Source organism: Charadrius vociferus, unplaced genomic scaffold, assembly GCF_000708025.1.
Source record: "Charadrius vociferus isolate BGI_N301 unplaced genomic scaffold, ASM70802v2 scaffold722, whole genome shotgun sequence".
NCBI lineage: Eukaryota > Metazoa > Chordata > Aves > Charadriiformes > Charadriidae > Charadrius > Charadrius vociferus.
Genome location: NW_009647220.1, coordinates 159,637 through 182,074, shown reverse-complemented (window position 1 = coordinate 182,074; position 22,438 = coordinate 159,637). Strand labels below are relative to the sequence as shown.

The 22,438-nt window shown below is 39.2% G+C and overlaps 1 protein-coding gene across 1 annotated transcript in view; it reads left to right on the top strand.

Moving 5' to 3' along the window:
• The first annotated feature begins 3,856 nt into the window (after positions 1-3,856).
• The window catches only part of ZNRF2 (zinc and ring finger 2), a 24,278-nt gene continuing 5,696 nt past the window's right edge, over positions 3,857-22,438 (top strand). Inside the window, exons 1-2 of the mRNA XM_009879603.1 lie at positions 3,857-3,893; positions 4,862-4,957. Coding sequence (XP_009877905.1) covers positions 3,857-3,893; positions 4,862-4,957 — 133 coding nt within the window. The remainder of the gene's footprint in view (positions 3,894-4,861; positions 4,958-22,438) is intronic.

The window sequence follows — 22,438 nt, the reverse complement described above, 5'->3', positions numbered from 1 at the left end:
CAGGCTTCTTATTGCCAAACACATTTTACAAAATCTATGTATGCAAGGCTTATGAAGAAGCTTATGGCTTCTTTACATGTAAAGCAAGATGCATTTATCCATCTTGGTTGGAAACACAAGCATACAAAAACTTAAAATACTGATATGTTAGATACTTCTTTTTAAAAGGACAGCTAGTTGGATTATACTTTCAGTTTGGTTTTGGCTATGTTCTAGTTCAGACTTTTTCTGCCAAAAGTTTACTCTGATCAGGCTGAGGCAGTCTTTTGTCTTGGTGCAGGTTTTCATTCATGGATATGTCTTGCTACTAATGTTTAATATTGTCCAAAATGATCATCCATTCTTCTGTGCAATTCTAATACCACTTTAATATGTTTCCTTTATGTGCAATTCTGTGACACTCGGCGCTGTATCATCTGGAAGCTCTTAGCTCTTCTTTTTCCCACCACAAAGTAGATATTCCAGGATGAACGCCAATGTGATTTTGCAAAAATTATAGAGGTTCAGGAGTTTGTTATTTGTTGGATGGTTTTTGTTTGCTTCGCTTTGGAGTGAACAGCAAGTTAAACAGTCTGATGTTTGCAAAGCAAAGCGAACACAGTAAGGTATCAATAAGAGCTTGAAAGTAGTATGGATAGAGTGAGTGGCTGCCCATCAACCTGTCCCTGTGGATGGTTTCCAAGCCTGCCAGAGCTGAAAGTTATGAGTTTTGTAGAGGAACGTGAGAGAAGATGGGATTTCTTGGCTAACAGGAGAGGTTCATTGGCAAAAGACAGCAGAGTCTGAAGAAAGTGATACATTCAAGAGAGAATGAGAGAATTCACCTCTGAATATTTAAGTCCTGCTACTTGCACAGGTTTAGTTATTTCAAACTTTCTGTGCCACCTTGGGATTTTCTAGTAGCTTTACCACAACTTTCTGTTCTCTTTTCTTGTAATTGTACTATTTTCCAGGATTGTGGTTTTAAGTAATGTGTTACTTCCAGTATTGCGCTCAGGGTTGTGAAACTAGATGATGGGGCCTTGTAAGAATTTGTCTCCCTGACTCTTAAGTATGCACTTGGACAGGTCAGCTAGAGGCATGCTCCTGCTTAGTTTTGCTGCTCAGTTCTTTCCTGCTGTACAGAAAGAAAATGGGGTGAGAGGTGGTTCTTCTGCTGACTGAGGTTGTATCACAGGCAATGACCTCTCTACTATGGGAGAAGGAAGGACAGCTTTGCAGTGGTATGCTGACAAACAGTGACAATCCAAATACAAAGGTGATAGTTCTTCATCTTGCGTGAGGATGAGGGATGCTGTGAAACCAACACCTTCATAAAAGCTGAATTTTTACCTAGAACTGTACATCACGTAATAGTTTGGGTTGGTAGGGGCCTTTAAAAGTCATCTAGTCCAACAACCCTGCAGTGAGCAGGGACCTCTTCAACTAGATCAGGTTGCTCAGAGCCCCATCTAACCTGACTTTGAATGTTTCCAGGGATGGGGTATCTACCACCTCTCTGAGCAACCTGTTCCAGTGTTTCACCACCCTCATCGTTGTCTCTTGTGCTCTCCTTGTAAAGAGAGTGAGAAAGTAGTTCATTGAGTTTCATAGTTTTTAGAGGACACTTCACCTGATGCCACCTCATCTGATGACTGTTGCCCAAAAGTCTGTGAATTCGTTGTTTATCTGCAAAACTCAGTAAAACAAGTCATGTAGAGATCAAGTTATTTTTGACCTGTTGCTGATTGTTAAAGTCATGTGAAACTTTCTTAAAGTTATCGGAGTTGTTCCTTGAAACTGGTGGTAAAAACAAACATAGGCTATAAATGCTGTTAGCCTGCTGGGAAGTGGTACAATAGAGCCTTTGTTCTTATGGAGTACTTAATTGTAAACTGGGTCATGAAACTATTACCTTCTGATTTGAGGAAAGGTGGGAAAACACCAGCTTTTTTTAAGGACTTTTAACTGCCTCATGGGCAGTGTTGATTGTTCGCTTATTCATATTTTCAAATACAGTTAAAAATAAAGTAAATATGTGTCTACGCTCAAAATAATTTGTTCTTTGGGGTTAGTAAAGGAGTTGGAAATGGTAATTTCCTTCATACAAAACACTTTGCATCTCTTGGGGAAGATGGCTAAATCCAGGAGTTGGTTATTGCAGCAGAACGTTGCGAAGGAATGAGAAGTGGGATTTCACTTGTGTTTGAAAATGTTTCAGCAGGTGGTGTGAGCTCAAGGCACTTTTTCAGCTGTAATGCTAGTCTCTGGCATGCAGTTGCAGCTGATGCTGGTCACTGGAAAAACATCCTTTTCCACAAAGACACCCTTACCACTGGCTGCTAATTTGGTCCATAAGGCTTAGTTAAGTGTAGTGTCCTCTACTGCTTAGCTTTAGTGTACTGTTCTGAGTGCTGAGTGATCAGTCAGATATCCCAGAATTGCTGTGTCAGGAGGATATTTGTAGTTGCTGAACTACTGTCTCCACATACCCCTTGACACTTGTCAAGGCACAAGATACTATGTTGTTAAAATGTGGACTGTTATTAGGTTTAGGGGCAGGCATATGGTAGTATAACCACATTCAGCTGAATACTCTAGGTGGATAACCAGAAAGATTTTTCATAGTTGTCTATCTTTAAGCATGGTTTTAAATAAAAGCATATTATTATTATTATTATTATTATTATTATTATTATTATTTACCCAAACTCTCCCTTCTATTTTGTTTGGATTTAAGTATTCCCTCCAAGCTTTCCTGGGATATGTACCTTTCTAATAACACTGTTAACTTTAGCAATGGTTCTAAAGACCTATTGATAGTTTTCCCTGCCCGCTGTCACTCCTGATTAGATGTACTGATGACCCTAGGGAATAAGCTAAGAAGGGTCCTGTCAAAAAAGCAGAAGGAACCTGTTAATTCCTGTCCCAGTGCTTAACATAATTGTTAACTTGCTGTAATGCAAACACTCCCTTCTGGCACAGCAGAACTCAGTCTGCAGCATATAAGGAAGTTACGTGCTTTTTCACATCAAAATATGTTGTCAATTATGCCTTATAGAACTATATAAATGGGAATAGTGTATGGGTGTTAGTAGGTTTTGATTAGACTTAAGACTAATCAGCTGCATTATGCTGATAAAGGTTGAGAGAAAATTTACCCCGAGTCAGTTTTTGAAGAAACACATAACAAAAGAGTTATGGGTGGTTTTGGGTATTTGGAGGACTGAGATACGAATTTCGATTTTAGTCATGTTGAGATGCAGCCCAGGGGAAGGAGGTTACACAGTGGTTGAAGGGTCATTGACTAAGTTTTCTACAAGTAAATTAATCCTTTCAACTTGTTTTTTCCAAAAGATGTGTTTGGCTGTTGTATGTTTATTAACCTGTGGTTGTAACTGTTGTTCGTAAAGATGTGGGATGGGGGAAGAGGATTAAAAATTAGGAGAGGAGAGCAATATTTAAACTGAAGTGTAAGATTGACACAAGAAGTAGGTATGAACTGCTTATGACTAAAATGGGAAGAATCAGAACTGTACTTTATCTCAGGAAGTGGTTTCCAGTACATGCTCAGCTGCTGCTCAGAGTTCCTCATGGGTGTTACCAGTTGTCTGGTTTGACTTGCTTCCTATTAGCTGCACTAAAAAAATAAAAATCATTGTCTTGATAAATTAAGTGCATTACTTCTATCAAGTGCTAATGCTTCAGGTTAGTTGCTTGATCTACATCTGGATAATAATTAACAGTAAAGATCAAAATTGTCAGGCATCAGTAACTTGAAAGTGCATCATCAAGTCGCTTGTCATCCTTAACTGACTTGGTTCATTGTGGACTCCCATGGTTTGATGTACAAAAGCAAGGGGCAACAAACTAAAACATGTGGAAGCAGGCCCAGATATGGATGTTGGTGGAAGGTGCAGTGGCCCTTTGGCTGCATCATTACTTTTCAACAGCATCAAAGAAGTTGCTCCTTTGCACTGAGCGTGAATTTAGATACTTTCGCTGTATGTTGTCCTGTGGGTATACTCCTTAACAGCTGTTACGCATCAAGATCCCTCTTGGTGGCTTTTTGTCTCTCACTTGTGTGTTAATTATTCAGCAGATCAAAATCAGTCAGACTTTTCTCAGAACGTAGACTGTAAAACTTGTCCAACCAATCTTTTCCTTTAACTGGAAGACTGTTGTCTTTGGTAATTACATAAATTAAAGTATTAAGCAGTTTTGTCATGGACTATTATGCAGTTGCATCACAATCCAGACTGTCTTAATTATTCTTTACCCCATATTCCCTCAGGCTGTGACCTCACAAGCTAAACAAAGTCATGCTTGGCTAGGATGAGAGAAGTCAAACAAATTCAGTGCTACAGGAAATATTAGTGCTTCAGTAGGTGCGTTGACACCCCTGAGTTAATGTTTTCCCCGCGCTCCAGACTGGTAAAAGATGCTGCAGCTAGCATGATGAGGTTTAAACTGAGATCCTTTGTTAAAGTTTCAATACTATTCCTAGTAAAATGGCAGATGTTCATTCTGGACTCCTGCCCAAGTTCAGACTTTAATGGCCAAGTTCTCTATACACTTCTAATTTCTGTTTTAGTAGAGTCACATTATCTTCTTGCACTTGTCTTAAACTGTTCTTAGATTTGTTGGGAAACTTTGCGTTCCAGAGGTGCTGACATGTTTGCAATTGGCAACAGATCATTTTGCAGAAAAAATGTTCCATTTTGAGATCTTTTGAAGTCAAGGGAATTATATTCATGTAAGAAATGTCAAGTCAAAACTGAAAAGCTGCCAAATATGTGTGCAGAATAGTTTTTTGGTTTGAGTATACGTATTTGCAACATGGTTGAGTGTACTTACACTTACATATTTTTATTTTCCATAGGATTCAAGTGCCCTGTATGTTCAAAATTTGTATCTTCTGATGAAATGGATTTACATCTTGTGATGTGTTTGACAAAGCCAAGGATAACCTACAATGGTAAGAAAGAAGTAAGCTGATAATTATTTATTAATTTTAAACATTAGAGTGATAATGCTTTATTTGTAAGATCCTCTGGTAACTGATTCAGTGGACTCAGAAATCGTGTATGTTTTTTGCTTGTAGTTTATATTGCAACATAATTCCTAAAAACTTGGTCTTTTTTATACTGCCTGCCAATATAATTTACACTGTTGACTTGTTCTGCAAATATAAAATTATTCTTATTTGAGTGTGTTTATCCCATTTTGTGACCACAAGATCAGATATTGGTCAGTGTGCGTTTAGTGTCCACTTGAGATATGTGTAGCTTAAACATCCTCTCATCTAATGACATCAAATGGTGAGGTAGGTCCATCAAGCCTCCTTCTGGGGACATTATTAAGGACTCTTACTTGACACACTGCATTTGCACCTTATTCAAGAAAATGACTCTTTCTTGAAGGAGCTAAAGAACTTTCTCCTCCTTCAGCTGATTGCATATGGAATACTTCATAAGGACTGGTAGAGATATGTATGTTTTTGTGATTTTAGTGAGACTTGCCAATGTCAAATGAATCACCTCTGGTAGGTCTGGATTTTCCCTGCTACTAAGCTGTCCTTCAAGGCAACCTTTGATGCAAGGCAAACAGGACTTCTGCCACTGTTGGGATCAAACCTTTCTCTTGCTGTGGCTTAGGCTGACAGTTCTATGGCAAGCGCACAAAAAGGTTTCAGAAAACTAGGAATTAGAAGATCTTAGTGCCTACTTTGGCAGAGCTGCCCTACCATCAGGAAATCTTACAGTGCCTCCTGAATGAACATATTGCTCAACAATCACCAGATGTGGAATATGTGAGAGCAAAAAGCAATTAGAAAGAAATTGTAGAGGAGAGGGAGTCAGACTCTTTTTGGAGGTGCGCAGCAAAAAGTTGAGTGTCAGTGGTCACAAGCTGCATTGGGGAAAAATCTCATTCAATGTAAGGTAGAAATGCCTCATAATGAGGGTGGTCAAACACAGTGGCAGACACCCAAAGAGGTTGTGCAACCTCCATCCTTGGAGATGATGAGAAATTGACTGGATAAGGCCCTGAGCAACTTAGTCTAAGTTGGTCCTGCTTTGAGCGAGAGGCTGGACCAGAAGACCTTCAGAGGTCCCTTCCAACGTAAATTGTTTATTGTGTAAATAACCTGCAGTGTTACGGGCTCTTTGACCCTCCTCGCTCCCTTGCTGTTATGGTATCCTACACTGTATTTTTTTTTTTTTTTATTGGAACAAGTCTTGAAGGATGGTTGCACCCACCTTATTCTTTGCCTGGATAGCAATAAGGCTTGGCCTTAATTGTAAAAATAATTTGAAATCATATACTTACAGTTGTGAAATCTATTTCAAAGCACAGCACTCAGGAAAAGTAAATATTTTTTTTTTTCTTCTGCTGTTGCCACCTATATTTGAGAAGGTTGACTTCATCTAACAGAGGGGGCTTTGTTTCTCTTTGTTCTGCCTTTTGTAATTAGAATTAAGCATTTTCCAAGATAGGTTGTTAGAAATCTGTGTACTGAGGGATGTTGAACATTAGGGAGAAGGAAGCTAGTCGCCTCAGTCAGGGAGGGATAATGCACTTGGGATCAGTTAGTGTGCAGTGGGAGGAGGCAAGCTGGCAGAGAGCAAGCTCTGGTGGTAATCCAGCTGATGGGATGAGCACAAATTATGAGTTGACCGACTGAAATCCTTTGCCCCTGCTGCTTCCTACAGGTACATATGAGCGTGCTCAGCTGACTAACTTTTTTTCAAAAAAACAACACTTAATAACATAACCTCTCAGAATTGCTTGTGATGTTTATTTGTATCACAACAGTGCCATATTCAATATCTCTCTTTTTTTTTTTTTTTTTTTTTTTTTTTTTTTTTCTCCCCCCTGCACTGTTTCTCTCAGCTGGCATGCTGCCGGTTGAAGCTTCTTTGGGCCACCTTATTACCTTTGTGGAGTCCATCAAGTTAAAAAACTTGCATATAAATGGGCAGAAGTAAAACCTATGAGTGGCACCTGAAGCCACTCTGTTGATAATCTGCAACACATATGAGATATGACCAGCATCATGTCATTTCTCAATTTAGGAGTTTGTCTGCTGTATAAAGAGCGTCTGATACTCATTCTAGGAAATGGTTTATATGAGCTTGAAATGAGAAGATTACTAAATTACGTAGACTGGTTTGAGAGAGACACTTACTTAGAAATGTGGTCTCATTCTCATAAACACTTAATAGAAGTGTGCATTGATCCTTGTAACTCCAGCTGGTTAGCTCCTGGAGTCATGGACTAAATCTTAAATTATAGCCTATAATTGATTATTTAAGTTATTGCAGCACAAAGAAATTAAGGATAAAGCTTGAGTTGTGCAGTGCTCAGTTGTTACTTTGCGGTATGATTGTGATCTCTTTAACAACGCTAATGAAAGAGAATTAACTAGCAGATTGGTAACTTAACTGTGCCATGATTACATATTTTTTTTGTGCCATGATTACATAGAATTGCATATGAATGTCTATATGCATGCATTTTTTCCTGTATTTTTTTGATGTTTGCCATGATAAGATCATTGGTGATGGATCTGCCTTTTTGTCATAAACTGTAAGAAAGGAATCTCAAGTTTAGCTTGAGAGAAGAAAAGATGCTGCTATCAACTTCTGATACTTTCTCCCAAAATGGAAGGCATCTCTTTATGCTTTACTTTCTGATTGTTATCTTGGTCTTATGCCATACATACTCAAATAGAGTCAAGTAGGCATCATTTGCTTGTGTTGGTCACTGGAGGTTTCCCAGTCCTATTATGACTAGCAGGAAAAATACCTTTATTTATTTCCCTGTTTTTTCCTCTCACCTTCTTTTCTCTCTGAATTTTGTGTTGCAAGTAGTTGAAGGGAGCCTTAGACTTTGCAGGTGGTCAGATGTTTAAAAATTGAGCAGTTGGATTGAATTGTGCTTATGTCTAGTTCTGTTCTAGATGTGTTTCCTCATGATACTGTAAATGTGTTAGTTGTTCTTTCTAAGAAACAACAGGGGGCAAATTGTATGTATTTTGGCATTCTGAGAAGACAAACCTTCTGTCTTTTTAAATGTGAGTCTGAGGCATAGTCTTCCCCAGAAAAATGTTATAAGACTGTTTAGTTGTGATTTGAAGTTTCTAAAAATTAATAAGTCCTCCCAGCCAATCTCTAATTGCTTTCTGAGCTACCTTTGTGCGCTGCATTTGGCAGTAGGAAGGATCACTGAACTGCAAACTCTGGCAGCTGTCTGATTTACATGTGTTTTCTAAGAGAGAGTGGTCACAAATTTGTCCCAGTTCTATGCTGGAAGTTGTGTTGATTTTCATATAAATAAATCGGTACAGTTTATTAGGCTTATTCTTTCAAAATCATGTGACTTGCCTGCAACAGAGATCTCATTGCTGACTCAGTTTGGCATGTAAAAAGAGCTCTTTCTTTTTTCTGTGGAACTTTGTTCCAAGTATCTCTTAAACTACTTGTGGTGCTCACACATGAACCAGTATGTACACATTTTGATACAGAAGCTGGTTAAATGAATGGAATTGTGCAAAAACGTTTTGGTGTTTGGTGCTACTGTCTTAAATAGCCTTACTTTTTTAGCAATTAAAAACACTCTTCATGCTGTTGCTTGCTGAGTGGCTGAGAAGCCAGAATAGGTCCCATGTACTGGTTAGTCACAGGCACAGGGTGCTAAAAGCCAGTTTTAGGAAGAAAATGGGTTACTTGCTAGTTGACAGGTTTTTTTGAAAACCACTGCTAAAATATTATATAGCCATACCTGTTTCTCTGAGCTTCTCCAAAGTGTTAAATGAGGCCCCTTGCACCATCTCGTTCAAGGTGGCCACAGGGAGTTATGCAGGGATCCCACTTAGGGACTCCTCTGTGCAAGATGTTGCTTACAAGGTAGCCCTGTGTTTTGGTCAGGCAGGGGCATTTACTTGAGCAACACTCTGCAAGTTCTTTGGAAGCAACTTGCCTTTAACTCCCTGCTGAGGATTAGACCTATCTGGTGAAATGTGGGTTTTGAATATAATTATTGTTTATTTTGAGTTGTTACAGTATTGATGCTTTTTTTTCACTGGATGATGATTTATAAAACTTGAGGAGACAGGAGATACTTGTGTCTTTAAGGGCACTAATTTTAGATGCTTTGCAACAAACGCAACCAATTCCTCTTGAAGAAACCTTGCAGTTGCTTCTGAAGTAATTCTGGTTTTAATTTTAAAATTCCTTTGTTTGTTTCTCAGAACACTTTGTAAGACTTTATTATTATTGTTAAAGGGCCACTCTGAGAGCAGGGACTAGCAGCCTGGCACCAGGCCAGGTGGGGAAGCCAGTGACCCTGGAGAGCTGGGGAGAGCCAGTCAGCTCACTAGACTGGTTGGCTGGCTCGCTGAGCCAGCCTGTCCTCTTTCAAAAGTTTTGATTGAATTAGCACATTCCTGTGGAATATTTTGGGTTTCATCAAGTCAGCACTTTGTGTTGGAACACTGTTCTACTGGAAACTTTTCTAAGCGGGTCTCTTTAAAGCCACTTGCTCAGGGGTGGTGCTGCTTTGACATCAGTGCTGCTTGCACTCAGACCGCTCTGCATTTAATTCAGATATGGCAATGAGTCTGATTATTGGTCAGCGTATTTACTGAGGTTCATTTTAAGGGGAAAAGCTTTTGCTAGTGTAATTTCAGAGAGGGAGAATGTTGAGATATCCAGTGCATGAGCTGCTGGAGGTTTTTCTTTACTCAAGGTAACTACTTTGCTATTATTCTTTTTAAGTAACAATAAGTTGATTTTTGACCCCTATCACAGCAAAAAAGAGCAGGGGATCAAACATCACAGAGAGCAGGGATTACATATAGGATTTTTTATTTAAAGTTTATTCAGCTCTGGTTTGAATGGGGGGATTAGTAAGTGCAAAGACTATTACAGACAGAATATTGAAAAATTAAGCTAGGTGTACAGCAAGGAAAACATGTATGAAACTCGATGTGCTTTTCCTGTCTGGCAATGTACTTTGTCTTCTGGGGTGTTTGAATCTAACACCATGCACAGCTAGCCCAATATTCCTGTGCTGTCTAAAAAAATTCAAAGTGATTTGGGCCACAATAGTGCAACTGACTTAGATTAGCAAGGATGCAAAGCAGGGGTTTGTCATGAGGATTTAAATACACTGTTTATTCTAAATCAGTTTGAGGTATTGGGTTAAGTTTTGTTTTGTGAGGAAAGAGAAATGCTGGTACTGCCACATGGTGAGGTCTGCGTGTGAGTGAGTGGTGGCACCCTGAGCTGGAATCTGTATGAGCAATAATCCTGCTAGAGGAGTTGTCAACATGTAAATGATAGCCGTAACATATATATTTTGATCAAAAGTAAAGACTTGGAAGGTTGCCATAAGTCACCTAAAGAAGTAAATAAAAATATTTTTGAATCGTTTTTTGTGAATGGGACCGACCTCATTTTTTCTAACACAAGTTATAAGCTTTGTTGTTTGGTGGCTGTTGCAACATCTTGGGGCAAGCTACTTTTGCCAGAACATTCAGTTTATATTGTTCAGTAGAAAGGAAGTAAAATAGCGCATCTTAACCTAATATTTGGACCACCGAGATATGTGATTCTAGTACTTTCACCCCCTGCAGTGACTTCAGTTCCTTGGTCACTTTTGCACACACAAAAAAAAGGGAGTGTATTTTACTCGGCAGGGCTGCTGTTGTCAACTGTTTTGACTGATGTACTCAAAACTTCAGTCTGGAATGAAAAGAATTACTAACTTCAAGTTCACTTCTCTGCCAGGGCTCCTGAGATCATACCCTAAAAGACCTTGCAAAAGGGCATCTTGCCAGTCTGCCTGGAAAAGCTTAAGCCTTCCTCCTTGTCCTCATCCTTTAATAGGACTAGACTTTCAGCAAAGCAGTACAAAATAACACTAAGGCAAATCAGTTCTTTCGTTCCACTTTATCTGAGGTATAAAATTCTTCATAGAATTTCTCAATTCTTCCATTTTTTGAGTTTAGCTAGATTCTTGGCTAAAAGTTTCTAGCTTCTTGCTCTGCCCTAGATGGTTCTGTGCTCTGTCCTCGGGGGTGCTGGGGAGGGAGAAGAGCATACGTTATAAGGTAGTTTAACAGGATGTGTAAACAGATACTTATCCTGTGCTTGCAGTTAAAATGGTGACATTTACTCTTGTTTTGATCTTGTGTACTCAGGAACATCCTCCAGAGTATGTAGGAGGTTCATTCAGCTTCCCTGATGCCTTAAAACTGTTTTCTTCAGTAGTTCTTAAAAATAATTAACGCTGTTGAACATCTGTTGAACTTTGAGAGAACATTACTATACTAAATACAATTTTAATCTCAGACATTTGCACAGCTGTTATTCTGTGAATTGGTATAATATCAGCTCAGATTTTTCATAGCTTGTCTTGCAAATCATTGATACAATTTTAAGGAGGAAAATCGTGTTTGAAGAACTTGATTAAAGTATATTGATTAGTTTGTACTTCCTCCCTTTGGGAATTATTGGTAACATTTGAACAAGGAGGAAACTTTCACTGGTGTTCACCAGTGTAGACGTGGATAGCTACTGGTCCAAACCAGACTGCCAAGAGGAACAGCGGTAAACTCTAGCTCTTCCTGCCTTTTATTCAGTAAAGCTTTATTTCCTTCCAGCCATTCCAAATCTCTCCTTCAACAGTTTTCAGTACCTCACAGAAAAGCATCACTGCAAAAGCAGCCTGTTACCATTCAGTTTTGTTGAGAGGGGGGTTGTTCATTTCAAAGAGTGATGCTGAGAAATGTCACTAAATAAAACCACACTCAAGTTCAGCGTGTACCTACCTCCTAAAGGGGATAGGAACTGCTTCGGTGACCCCATTTCAGCTTCAGTCAATGGATGAATGGGGTCAGTCTGTGATAGCGTGGAGTTGCAGCACTTTTAGAGGCTGCAGTCTCTTATCTTTCCTCCACACCCGCAAACTGTCAACCCTTTGCTAGAGTCAAAAAAGTAAGCTGTATATTTCTAATGGTGTGGCTGTGAAGAAAGGTCCTGAAATGGGAACATAGTATAACTGAGAGGGAAGTGCTTCGAATGTCTGCAACAGCAGTTTCCAGAACTGCAGACTACCCCATTTATCTTGGTAAAATATAACCTCGGAGTTTAGTGGTGGTGGTTGACATTGCTTATTATTTTACTCTTCATGTAAGAGGAAGAGAGGCAAAGATTTGTAGAGTAGCTATGACCACTCCTTTTCATGGTGCAAGTTGGGGATGCTCAATAGATGATGCTACATTTTCTTGCTGTAGTAAGGTAAAGTTGACATGTTTGCAGGCTACTGAGGAGGACACACTGCAGAGATCAGATCCATTCATATCTTAAACTTTTCTCCAATTTTTTGTGAATGTGACTGACACATTTAATGAACCTTTGGGGAGAAAGGTATTTGGTGGGTGATTCTTTACCTACTTTTCCTTGAGCCAGGCCTAAATTTGCTAGACCAAACTTCCTGTGACAGAGCCATTACAAATCACTCCTGGTCAAAATAGCTGCAGTGTCACCTCATGGTTAGTTCAGTTCTTGAGAGAAGACAACAATTTATTTTTTTCTCAGTACATTGGAATAGCCTTTATAGAAATGCATACATGTGCCACAGGAATATTTTATATGCAGCACTGGATAAATACAGTAAAGCTTTTGACAGCTGTAGAACAAGCCTGCTTGTTTCTGAAAGAAATGGAGAAAACAGGATCATTCATGTGCTGAATAGCTCAAGTTGTTTCTTTTCTTTAGAAGCCAATCCTAACGTCAGATGCTGCCGTTGTCTTGCTTTGGTGCTGACAGTGCTGCTAAAATCAAATGACAATTCTTGTCCTAGAAAATTAAAGATACACCTGTGAACCGGTGCCACAAAGAACATCTGCGGGTGACGCGAGGAGTGATTCAGATCAGGTTAGAAGAGAACCCAGTATATTGCTCTGTATGTCATTGTGCTTCTCTTATATAATGGCAGCGCAGTGCTGCATGCTGGAGAAAGCTAAGGGACAGTTTAGTTCGCTCGGTAGCAAACGCTCACTGTGCTGTGACTCCACATCATGTGATGTGGGCAGACAGGAGCTACCTTCCATGTCTTACACTTAATCAGTCTTTAGCTTTGAGAGGTCATTCGGAGGATGTCATAAATCGTGTCTGCAACTGCTGCAGTCTTGTGACTGCTGGGAATTTAGCTTCAGGGGAAACAACGTTCCTAGTTTTGTATGGTAATTCTGCAGTCTTTAAAGCTGATACCTCTAAAACCTTGAGATTGTACTCGTTTGTTAGCAGCAAACTGACTTATTTTTTGTAGTTGCTCTGTGGAAAGTACACACCTTTTACTAATCTTAGAGAATAGGTTTCATCGGCTGGATTTTGAAATAAAGCTACTTGAAATCTTTAGGTTATTAAAAATAAATGCCAAACTATATCTCACTGAGATTGAGTGATCTGTGTAGGAATTTCATGGTATTTCCTTCCCTTAATGCCTCACTGTTTTGCAGGAACTAGAACGGATTATTCACAGATCAGGATTTTTTTCTGCAGAAATAGAAAAGAATAAGAGGCACTCCCTCTTGCTCAGAAACTACCCCAAAGGCAGATCAATTGAAAGAAATGCCTGAAATGACATCTGTAATTTTTTTTTTTCTTCAGATTAGAATCTTGCTTTAAAACCCTGCTACCCTTTGATTATTTAAAATCTGGTGCTTTTGAGTTGCAGGCTCAACCCTTCAATGACAAATGAAGTCTGTCCAGCTTTTGCAGGGGCTTTCAGTGGCAGAACAAGCCTAACTCTTCAGAACCAAACTGGGCAAAACTACTGTTAATGTGATACGGTACTCTCACTATTAAACTGGGGATTATTATCACTGCTTACACAGGAGAAAAGATTACCAGTTTTCAGTATTTTTAACAAAATCCAGTGATTCTATAACAGGCTGTAAATTGCCTATTGACAGGAATTACATTGATTATATACTGACATAGGCACAAAATACTAGACTTGCCTATTGTATCCTCCCTGGAGGAACCTCCTTGCTCCCTGAAGTTTGCGTAGCTTTGTCTCACGTGGCTACAGATTTGTTCAGCTGCAGAAATAACCCCAGGTTCTAACACACAGCTGAAACACGAAAAACTTCACTATTGCTCGATTTAGAGCTGAACTATATTAACACTTAAGAAACCTTGTTAAGGTTTCCTCATAAAAGCCTCAGATAACTTCCATTTTAACCCTGCACTAATAGCTATCTAACCCTGCACTAATAGCTATCTGTAATTTAAAGCCATACCAAATTTTCTTCCTGTTGACTGTGTTCCTCATCCCTTCCTTTCTTGTGCAAAGTTTAATTAGATAGTCTTCATGTATAACATTAGATATTGGATAGCCTTCATGTGGCTAGGCAATATTCAGTTATATTTTTTAGCCCATAAATAATGTTTATTTATTTGAGGTGAAGAGATGGGGGAGGAGTTGTTTGGTTGACACTTGTATATTTAATTAGCGCCCCCCTTCCAAGGAAGTCTATTTCAATATGTGGCTGTATTAATTGAAACACCTTGTTGTCATGATGGTGTCCAAGAGTTTTGATGGCCTGTAGATTTTAAAAAATGAGGATAAAAATAAAACTTCAGTGTGGTTGTAGAAATATACTGCCAGATTATGTGCATAAAACTTTGAACAAATACTGGATAATTGTCTTTGGGGGCTTTGGGGTTTTTTTAAACACATCTCCCATGTTAATCCTTTTGTATTATTATTTGTGAATGATCATGATTGTTGAATACTATTGAAATTATGTGGGTGTCTTTTATTTGACTTAATTGCTAGGATCTAGAAATTGAAGCGTCTTTTATTTGACTTAATTGCTAGGATCTAGAAATTGAAGCTATTTGCTTTAAAATGTAAAGGAAGATTTGTTGTTTTGTTTTTTTTTCCTCTTGAAACTAAAGACCTATATACTTGGTATCTTACTTGGATAGTAAAAACCTGTAGGTACCTGTTAGCACCAGAAATATTGTATCTCTATGCTTGCTGTAATAAATTAAAATACTAGATTATAGGTTAGCACAGAGCAAAAAAAAATGAGATAACTTTGAAAACTTCGACTCAAGATTTGATGTTATCGGAACTTTTTGCATTCAGACAGGTTTTGCATTCCATCTATATTGCAAGGATAATTGCATTTAAAATAGGAATAGCTTGTAAAAAGCGGTCTGTCTGCTGTGAACAGAAAAGACAGACAAGTAAAAAACATGCAGTGATTTATATCCCTGTCCTGTGTATGCACGTTGTTCAGTTTTAACTTGGAGAAGACTGATTTTGAGCCTGCTGGGAAAAGCACCCTGTAGGCCTAGCACCTGGCACAGGGGTTAATAAGCCAGACTTTATGCACACTGAGTTTTGGCACCAATGTTTTCATTGTGTGTTGCTCAGTAATGCATTGTATCTTCCCTAAGAATAGCGTCTTAGTCAGACACACCTGTTTTTCTCCCCTCCTTCTGTTTCAAGCTTAGGCTTATAGTTTCATCTTTCATGCCATCTTCCTTAGTGCTCCCTGTGCGTTCATTTTGCATCAAATCAAACCAAACTCCTCTGCAAGCTTGCAAAGAAATGAGTCAGTTATTTGGCCAATGTTAAAAGACTGGAAAAAAGGCTTGGCAAAACCGATTGTGCTCAGGGCATCTGTAGGAAGCCTGGAATAGGAACCTGAAAAAGGATGAAGTGAACAGAATGCTGAATCAAATCCTACATCCAACTTCAAAACAAGTCCCCATTAAAGTAACTCATGTTGCCCAGAGTAATAGGCTAGCTAACTGCATCTGAGCTTCGTCTGTTCATTCCCTCTCTGCCTCGGTTCTTCAGGGACACTGTTCCCATACCCTTTCCTTCCATGAAGGTTTCTAATGTGCCCACTTCGCCTACCTTGTGTTAGATGAGTTCTCATAGATTTCACCAGGCAGCAGGTCTCCATCACACTCTCAGTTTCTTGCAGACTATTACTAGAATGAAACTTCTTAATTGAAAATCATTAGAAAGCAATTTCTCTGGCTCCTGACTGTAGTTTCAGTGACAGTGAATGGTTGAAGCCTTGCCATTTGGTAAAACTGTCTTCTGCAATCATTTTGGTCTCCTTTCGTGTTGGGGATAAAATAAGCTTAGCCACTTTAAAAAGCTGCCAAAGCAAGAGGGATTTCCTAACCTCAGTGGGGATCCTTTGGTACAGTCGCATCAACATCTTGCATTTGCAAGATCTTGTTCAAACTTAGATCTCACCTTCAGTTTGATCAGAGACAACCATCTTCTGTCGTACCTACTCTGCCACATCCACACTCTGCTTTACTTTCCCAGTTTTTGTGAACGCTGTTGGCAGTAATACCTAGTCTTGATTTGGCAAAGTTTCTCATTTTAGCAGACTTGCAGCATCATAGCTAAGTCTTCCTTCTGACCAAAAAGCTATTTGAAGAGAACTATCTCTGCATGGTATATGAAAGGAAGTCTTCACCCTCTTCCTAACCACACTGGTATCTTTTCCTCATTAAATCATTAAATTAGATTCCCGAGTGATTTACTACTGGAAGAAGCTTCTGTAGATAAATGCTCTTGGGATTTTATGCCTGGTTGCTTGTGATGGGATGTTTTGGGTTTGGTTTGGGTTTTATTGTTTTGGTTCTTTACCTTTGGTAAAGAAGTCATCTGCTACACAAGACGAGCTGCAGCTCAGGCCTCTCTCATTTTTCTTGAATGTGCCCCCGTTGCTGACAAGACTTAACTTTCTGCCCTTTGCTCTGGGGGATACCATGTGATACAGCCATCTTTGGACTGGATCTCTGGATTGTGATCCCAAGTTCTCGACAGGCCTAAATTGATTTTGTATCTATCATAGCGGTTTCTTAGTGCTGGTACAGTTTGGCAGGTATGTGTAAGTAGCCCTTAAATATTTTGCTTTGGTTTACTTCTCAAAGATAAGCATTGTTTAGCAAAAAATAAATATGATAAAAGATCTGGATGCATGGATCCCACACTGATATTTTTCTTTCTTGCTCACTTCTGTAAGTTTCCTTCATCCCAGCTATCTCCAGCTCCCTGTGAGAAACAATCCTCTCTAACTGCAGCAGACTCTTTCTGTCAGCAATACATGCTGGTTGCCCCTGGCCATTTACTCAACCTCTCCTTCTTTTGTAGCATATTTGTGCTGTAAGATCGTCTTTGATGGTAAACTCAGCCTTGAGAAGTGTAAATTATTCTTACCCGATGAAGCCGAGGAGGAGGTATTCCCCAAGTGATAGTTCCTTACACTGTTTCATAAGGAGTCTCATTTTTGTGCTGTTTTGTTTCTTGTGGGTTTGCCCCTTTATATGCTACTTTTGATTTAACTCCTGACATTCAAGATTAATTCCTGATAACCTGAGAGGTCACATAATATTGGTTAAAACCCAAGAAAACAGCCTAAAGGCAACTTCCTTGTTCCATGCACTGGAATAAGCAGCTTTTGTTTCAGACAGTATGGGCTGGAGTACAGTATTCATGATGGAGTTGCACAGTGGGGCACTAGTTTGGTACCGCTGCATTCAAGGCGCTTTCACCCAGTTGCCTCCTGCTGAGACAGTATTTAGAAGTATTTTCATCTCCCAGTAACAGTGTTTCTAAAGGGGGTGGGGTGGGGTGGGGTGGAAGGGGGAGCCTTGTGAACAGCAGCTCAGTTGGAATGGGGACTTAGTACAGGATGGGTAAGGCTGGCACAGAATCTCTACATCATGTTCTGGAGGACAAGATGACTGTTGATTTGTGGTTTGTTTGTGCACAGGTGCAGTTCTTTGGCCCATATCTAGACTAAAATTTGACAGTTTAAGGACATGGTACTTACAAATGCAATGAATGGAACTTATCTTTAGAAGTCAGTGCAAAAGGAGAAAGTTGTTTAGCTATCTTGAGATGATTTAACGTTCAAGGGCATCTCAAACTGCAAGCAGACTGATTAAACAGAAGTTGGAAAGACTAACTTAAGCAGAAGTTTCGGAGTCAATCAGATAATTGTCTCTGTATCAAGAGCAAATCTTGAATTGCTGTGGAAATGCATAGTCACTCTGGTAATAAATCTCAAGACAGCAGCACAAGATGTTACATGTCCAATTGAGTTGATAAATTTTATTTTGTATGAGTACCTATTTCACCCCAACTCTTTCTACCAGAAGCATAAATATGGACTGAGAAAGTTGGTACACTGATCACGATAGCATAGGGAGTGGCTGTGGATGTTATTGCTCTGAAGTGAGGAGCTTTATTTCTCAGACTACTTGGCCTTTTTTCAAAGCCTAGCTCTTCACTGGGAGTCCTGGGATGAAAACTTTACTTTATCTATGAGCAACTTATTTTAATTGGACATTGTCTGAAAGCTGTGTTATTTAAACTTGGGATTTTTTTTTTTTTTCCCCCCAGAATTATAGCTTGCATTGACACAATGTATCTTAAAGTTGCAGATAGATTTCCACTGAGGCCACTGAAGCAAACCTCTTTACAAAAGAAGTTTCCCTAAGTGCACAAATCCCTCTCCCCTCGATATTATTTAGTTTACCTAATTAGAATTGTATCCAGGTAGCTAGGACTATACAGGCTTTTATACTCATACTGCTCCCTAAAATGTACTTATATCGCTACTATTTCAGTTTTTATCTTTATTCAACAAAAAGTGAGTATTTTTTCTCTACCATACGCCCGATCGTTATCTGCCTGAACAGGAAGCATCTAGCTATTTCTCAGAATTAGCTTCTGAAAGCTAAGAATGTCCCACAGAAATCTAAATCCAGTTCTTCAAATGTTGGGTTAGCTAAGAAACCATGAAACTTCTGCAGCCACCTCCCTCTAGCTCAGCATGGTGTTGCCATAAAAGTATTGCAACTTAACCCTTATTCTGCAAATATTTCGCTTGTTTTCTTCTGCAACTTTCACTTTGTTTTGTGTGCTCCCTCCCCTTTACCTTTGTGTTTTAAGAGGAGGGAGCACCAAAGACTGTAGGCAATGTTTGTGCAGGAAGTCTTTCGTGATGGATATCTGTTTGTATATAGATATCTCAGTCTTGGACCAACACTGAGCAAGGTGAGAGGGAAGGGGAAATACAAGGATAACGCTTGGACTTTGACTAGGAAATTGTAACAGGTTGCTGTAAGGGGTGAAGAATGAGATGCCAAACACCTCCACCCCCCCAAATTCATCAAATGCTTTGTTAGTATTTGAAGAAGTGTCACATTTATTGTAGCTGTTTAGTTTGCTCTAGAGAGGTTATGGTTTTGTGTATTGTGGTGGGGGAAGGTAGTTTTAGATTGCTTAAGTTCTAGGTATTACCACGTAAGTCATGCAGTGGTGTTTGGGGTTATTGTGCCTGTTGGAAGTGCACGAAAAGTTGCAATGTGTTCTTGTTTGATTAGCCTATGGGTATTAGTTTTTTTCAGCAGTATAAAAGGGAATTTGTACTGAAGTTAGTCAGGAGAGCTGAATTCTGAATCTCCACAGGCTCAACTTTCTGGCACTGTGAATCCTGAAAACCATTTAGCTGTGGTTCAAGTAAAAACACTAGGTGTTAAAAATCTTCACTTTTGCATCTGATCTGGATGAGGTAGCTTGTATTAGAGCAGTAAGAAATGTTTCTGGTCAGGAACCCACTGCTTCTTCAGAAGATATGTCCCTTGCTGAGGGCAGTGCAAGTTTAGCTTCTGGTTGTGAAGGTGCAGTCTTTATAAGTGAACAAAGTTAACGGCTTTAGCTCTGTGTTGCTCAGTCTGCTGACAGACCCTGTAGCTTGAAAAGCTCCGAGTGGCAAAATAAGCTTCTGCAGTGACAACTGAATAATCTTTCCCCTGCTATTGAGGGCTCTGAGCATTGAAGAATCAGCTGTCCTTCAGAGTGTCTTTCTGCCTCAATTTTTGAGCAGTAGCGGAGTGCAGATCTGCTCATCCAAGAATGATCCCTGGCTGGAGCATGCTGAATCAAGGATGTTCCTCTCGTGGCAGCCGTAACTCTGAAAAACAGGTAGAATACCAAAGAAACTGCTTGCCTTTCTGGTGCTTAGGATGGACTAGGAGAGAAAGCCTTTGCTTGCAGCCAGTACCAGGTTGCAAAAACAGTTACTGAGCTATAAGAGAGAAGCGTACTCTGCATAATGGTCCCTTTTCCTTCCATTCCAGTGTCTATTTCTCCCAGGGATATTAGCCCCAAATAAGAAGGCTGCCCATGTTATTTATATATCAGATAGTGTCTAATGATGTTAAACTCTTTCTCCTTTCCCTGGTGCCTGCATTGCACCAGATGAAATGAGATGTGGGGGGATAGGAGATGTGGTAAAAAAAGTAGGTCTCGAGAGAATGATATTTTGGAGAAAATGGGTGTGAAGAGGAGGAAAGCATAGTAGGAAATAGCTAGAAAGGAGTGGAGAGGGAGAAAAATAGATGTGGCAGAAGCTGGAAAGATTTAGTAAATCAAGTCAGTAACATTTAATAAGAGTATGCTAATCACATCTGCACATACTTGCTGGCTACCGAATAGTTACCCATGGAAAGTGCAGGTCCTTCGGGTCTACTTATTTTTGTAACACTGCAAGGAAAAACTTTGGATCGTCCCAAAAGGCAATATCAGTAAAAGTGTAGAATAAATTCTGCAACATGGATGAATTCATGCTATGCGTGTGAAGGAATGTGTTTGATGCTAGATGTTGAGAGCTTGGTGTTCTCCATTTAAAAACAAGCAAAGACAAGCTCTAGTACTTAACTGAGACAGTTTTTAGTAACCAGCAACAAAAATGAATTAATCTGTAACAGGTATGTGGTAATATATACTATTTAATGAAGTTTCATCAGTATTTTTTAACCTCTTATGGCTCTTGTTTAGCCAATTTTAGTGCTGATAAGATACTGTTCAGAAAATATGTTCCAATAAGTTTCAGTCATATTCCTGAAAGGGTGCATTTCGTGTTTTTCTTCACTGTTAAGGAAGCTGCGATGGCAGCTTCCACAGACACTTAAGCTTTTAAGTTTTAGAAAAAATCCAGGTATTTTTAAAAATTGTCATACTGGATTAGATCAAAGATATTTCTAACTTGGTGTTCCATTTCCAGTGAATGCCTAGAGAGAAATAAAATACTGCAACTATAAGGTGATATCTCCACAAATACTATCGCAGTCTCTATGATTTGTTACTTGGGGTTTCCTGAGCCTAGGGCTGTATCTATCTGTGTTTTAAAAAGAAAAGTAAGAAGCAGTAGCATAGATTTTAATGACTTAATCCATTAAGTATGTATTGCATGTGCTTTTGCAGTCCTCAGTTTAAAGACAGACTATTTCATTTCACACTGTTTCAGGCATTACCTATAATTTTAACTATGGCTGAGTTGATGGCTTTGATAGTTGTTGGATATATTTTTAAAAAGTTGTCGAAAATGTTTTTAACTGGTAATGTATGTGCAAAATTGCCAGGATGATTGTATTTTAATTCAGTACCACCTATTTTGCTATAAATACAGGAGTGGAGTAAAATTTATTTGTCAGAATTTTAGGAGGAAACATTACTGACAACCAGAAGTTAAAGCAGTACTAGTATTAACCAGGGATAGAGGAGAGGAGGAAGAAGTGCTTGAGCAGACACAGGAGGGAAATGCTACGCTCTTTTGCCAGATTCCATCTTTGACGCCAGTCTTTGGCTAGTGAGTACTTGTTCAAATAGCTGGGAAGGTGGAGGAGTGTTTACCTCCTATTTGGTGCAAGGCAGATGGATGTGGGGGTGTGGTGAGTGTTTGTGTATATACCCACGTGTGGGCGAAATGGAAAAATGTGGTCTCTGCTTATTTCCTCTTCCCACTTCCATTTAGGTAATACACTTGTATAAATGTTTTAATCATAACATTGATGAAATCTCAAAGTGTTCCTTTTTTTTTTTTTTTTCCTAAGCAGAAAAGAGAAAAAGATTAATATCTATCTGCTGAATCACTCCCCTGCAGGAAAATATGAAACAAAAAAAAAAAATGTTCGAACTGCAATGTTTCTGTGCAAAATGGTTTACACATTTTTCCATAAAAGATACATTTATACGTTAGTGTCAAGTGGCCCTTAAACTGACTTCCATCTGGTATAAGCCAGTGTTTGTACAGGGGAGTGCTGTATGAAACAAGTACAGAACAGATTCTGACCAGATCCAGGTCTAACAGGTTTTTTCACTCTTTTTTTCTTTATCTGGGATTGATGATCCGAATCGCCTAAAATGGTCAACAGGGAGTCAAACCCAAAGTGTTGTAGGACCCTGAAGGATTTGCTTTTGCTGTTGTCACTCTACATGTGTAATCAATTATGGACATAATTACACGGGTTTGGAGTCTGTTAATGTGCAGTGCCAAGTTGCACATGGGCATTTATAGCAGTTGGGTATTTTGTACTAATTCCTTCTGAACTTA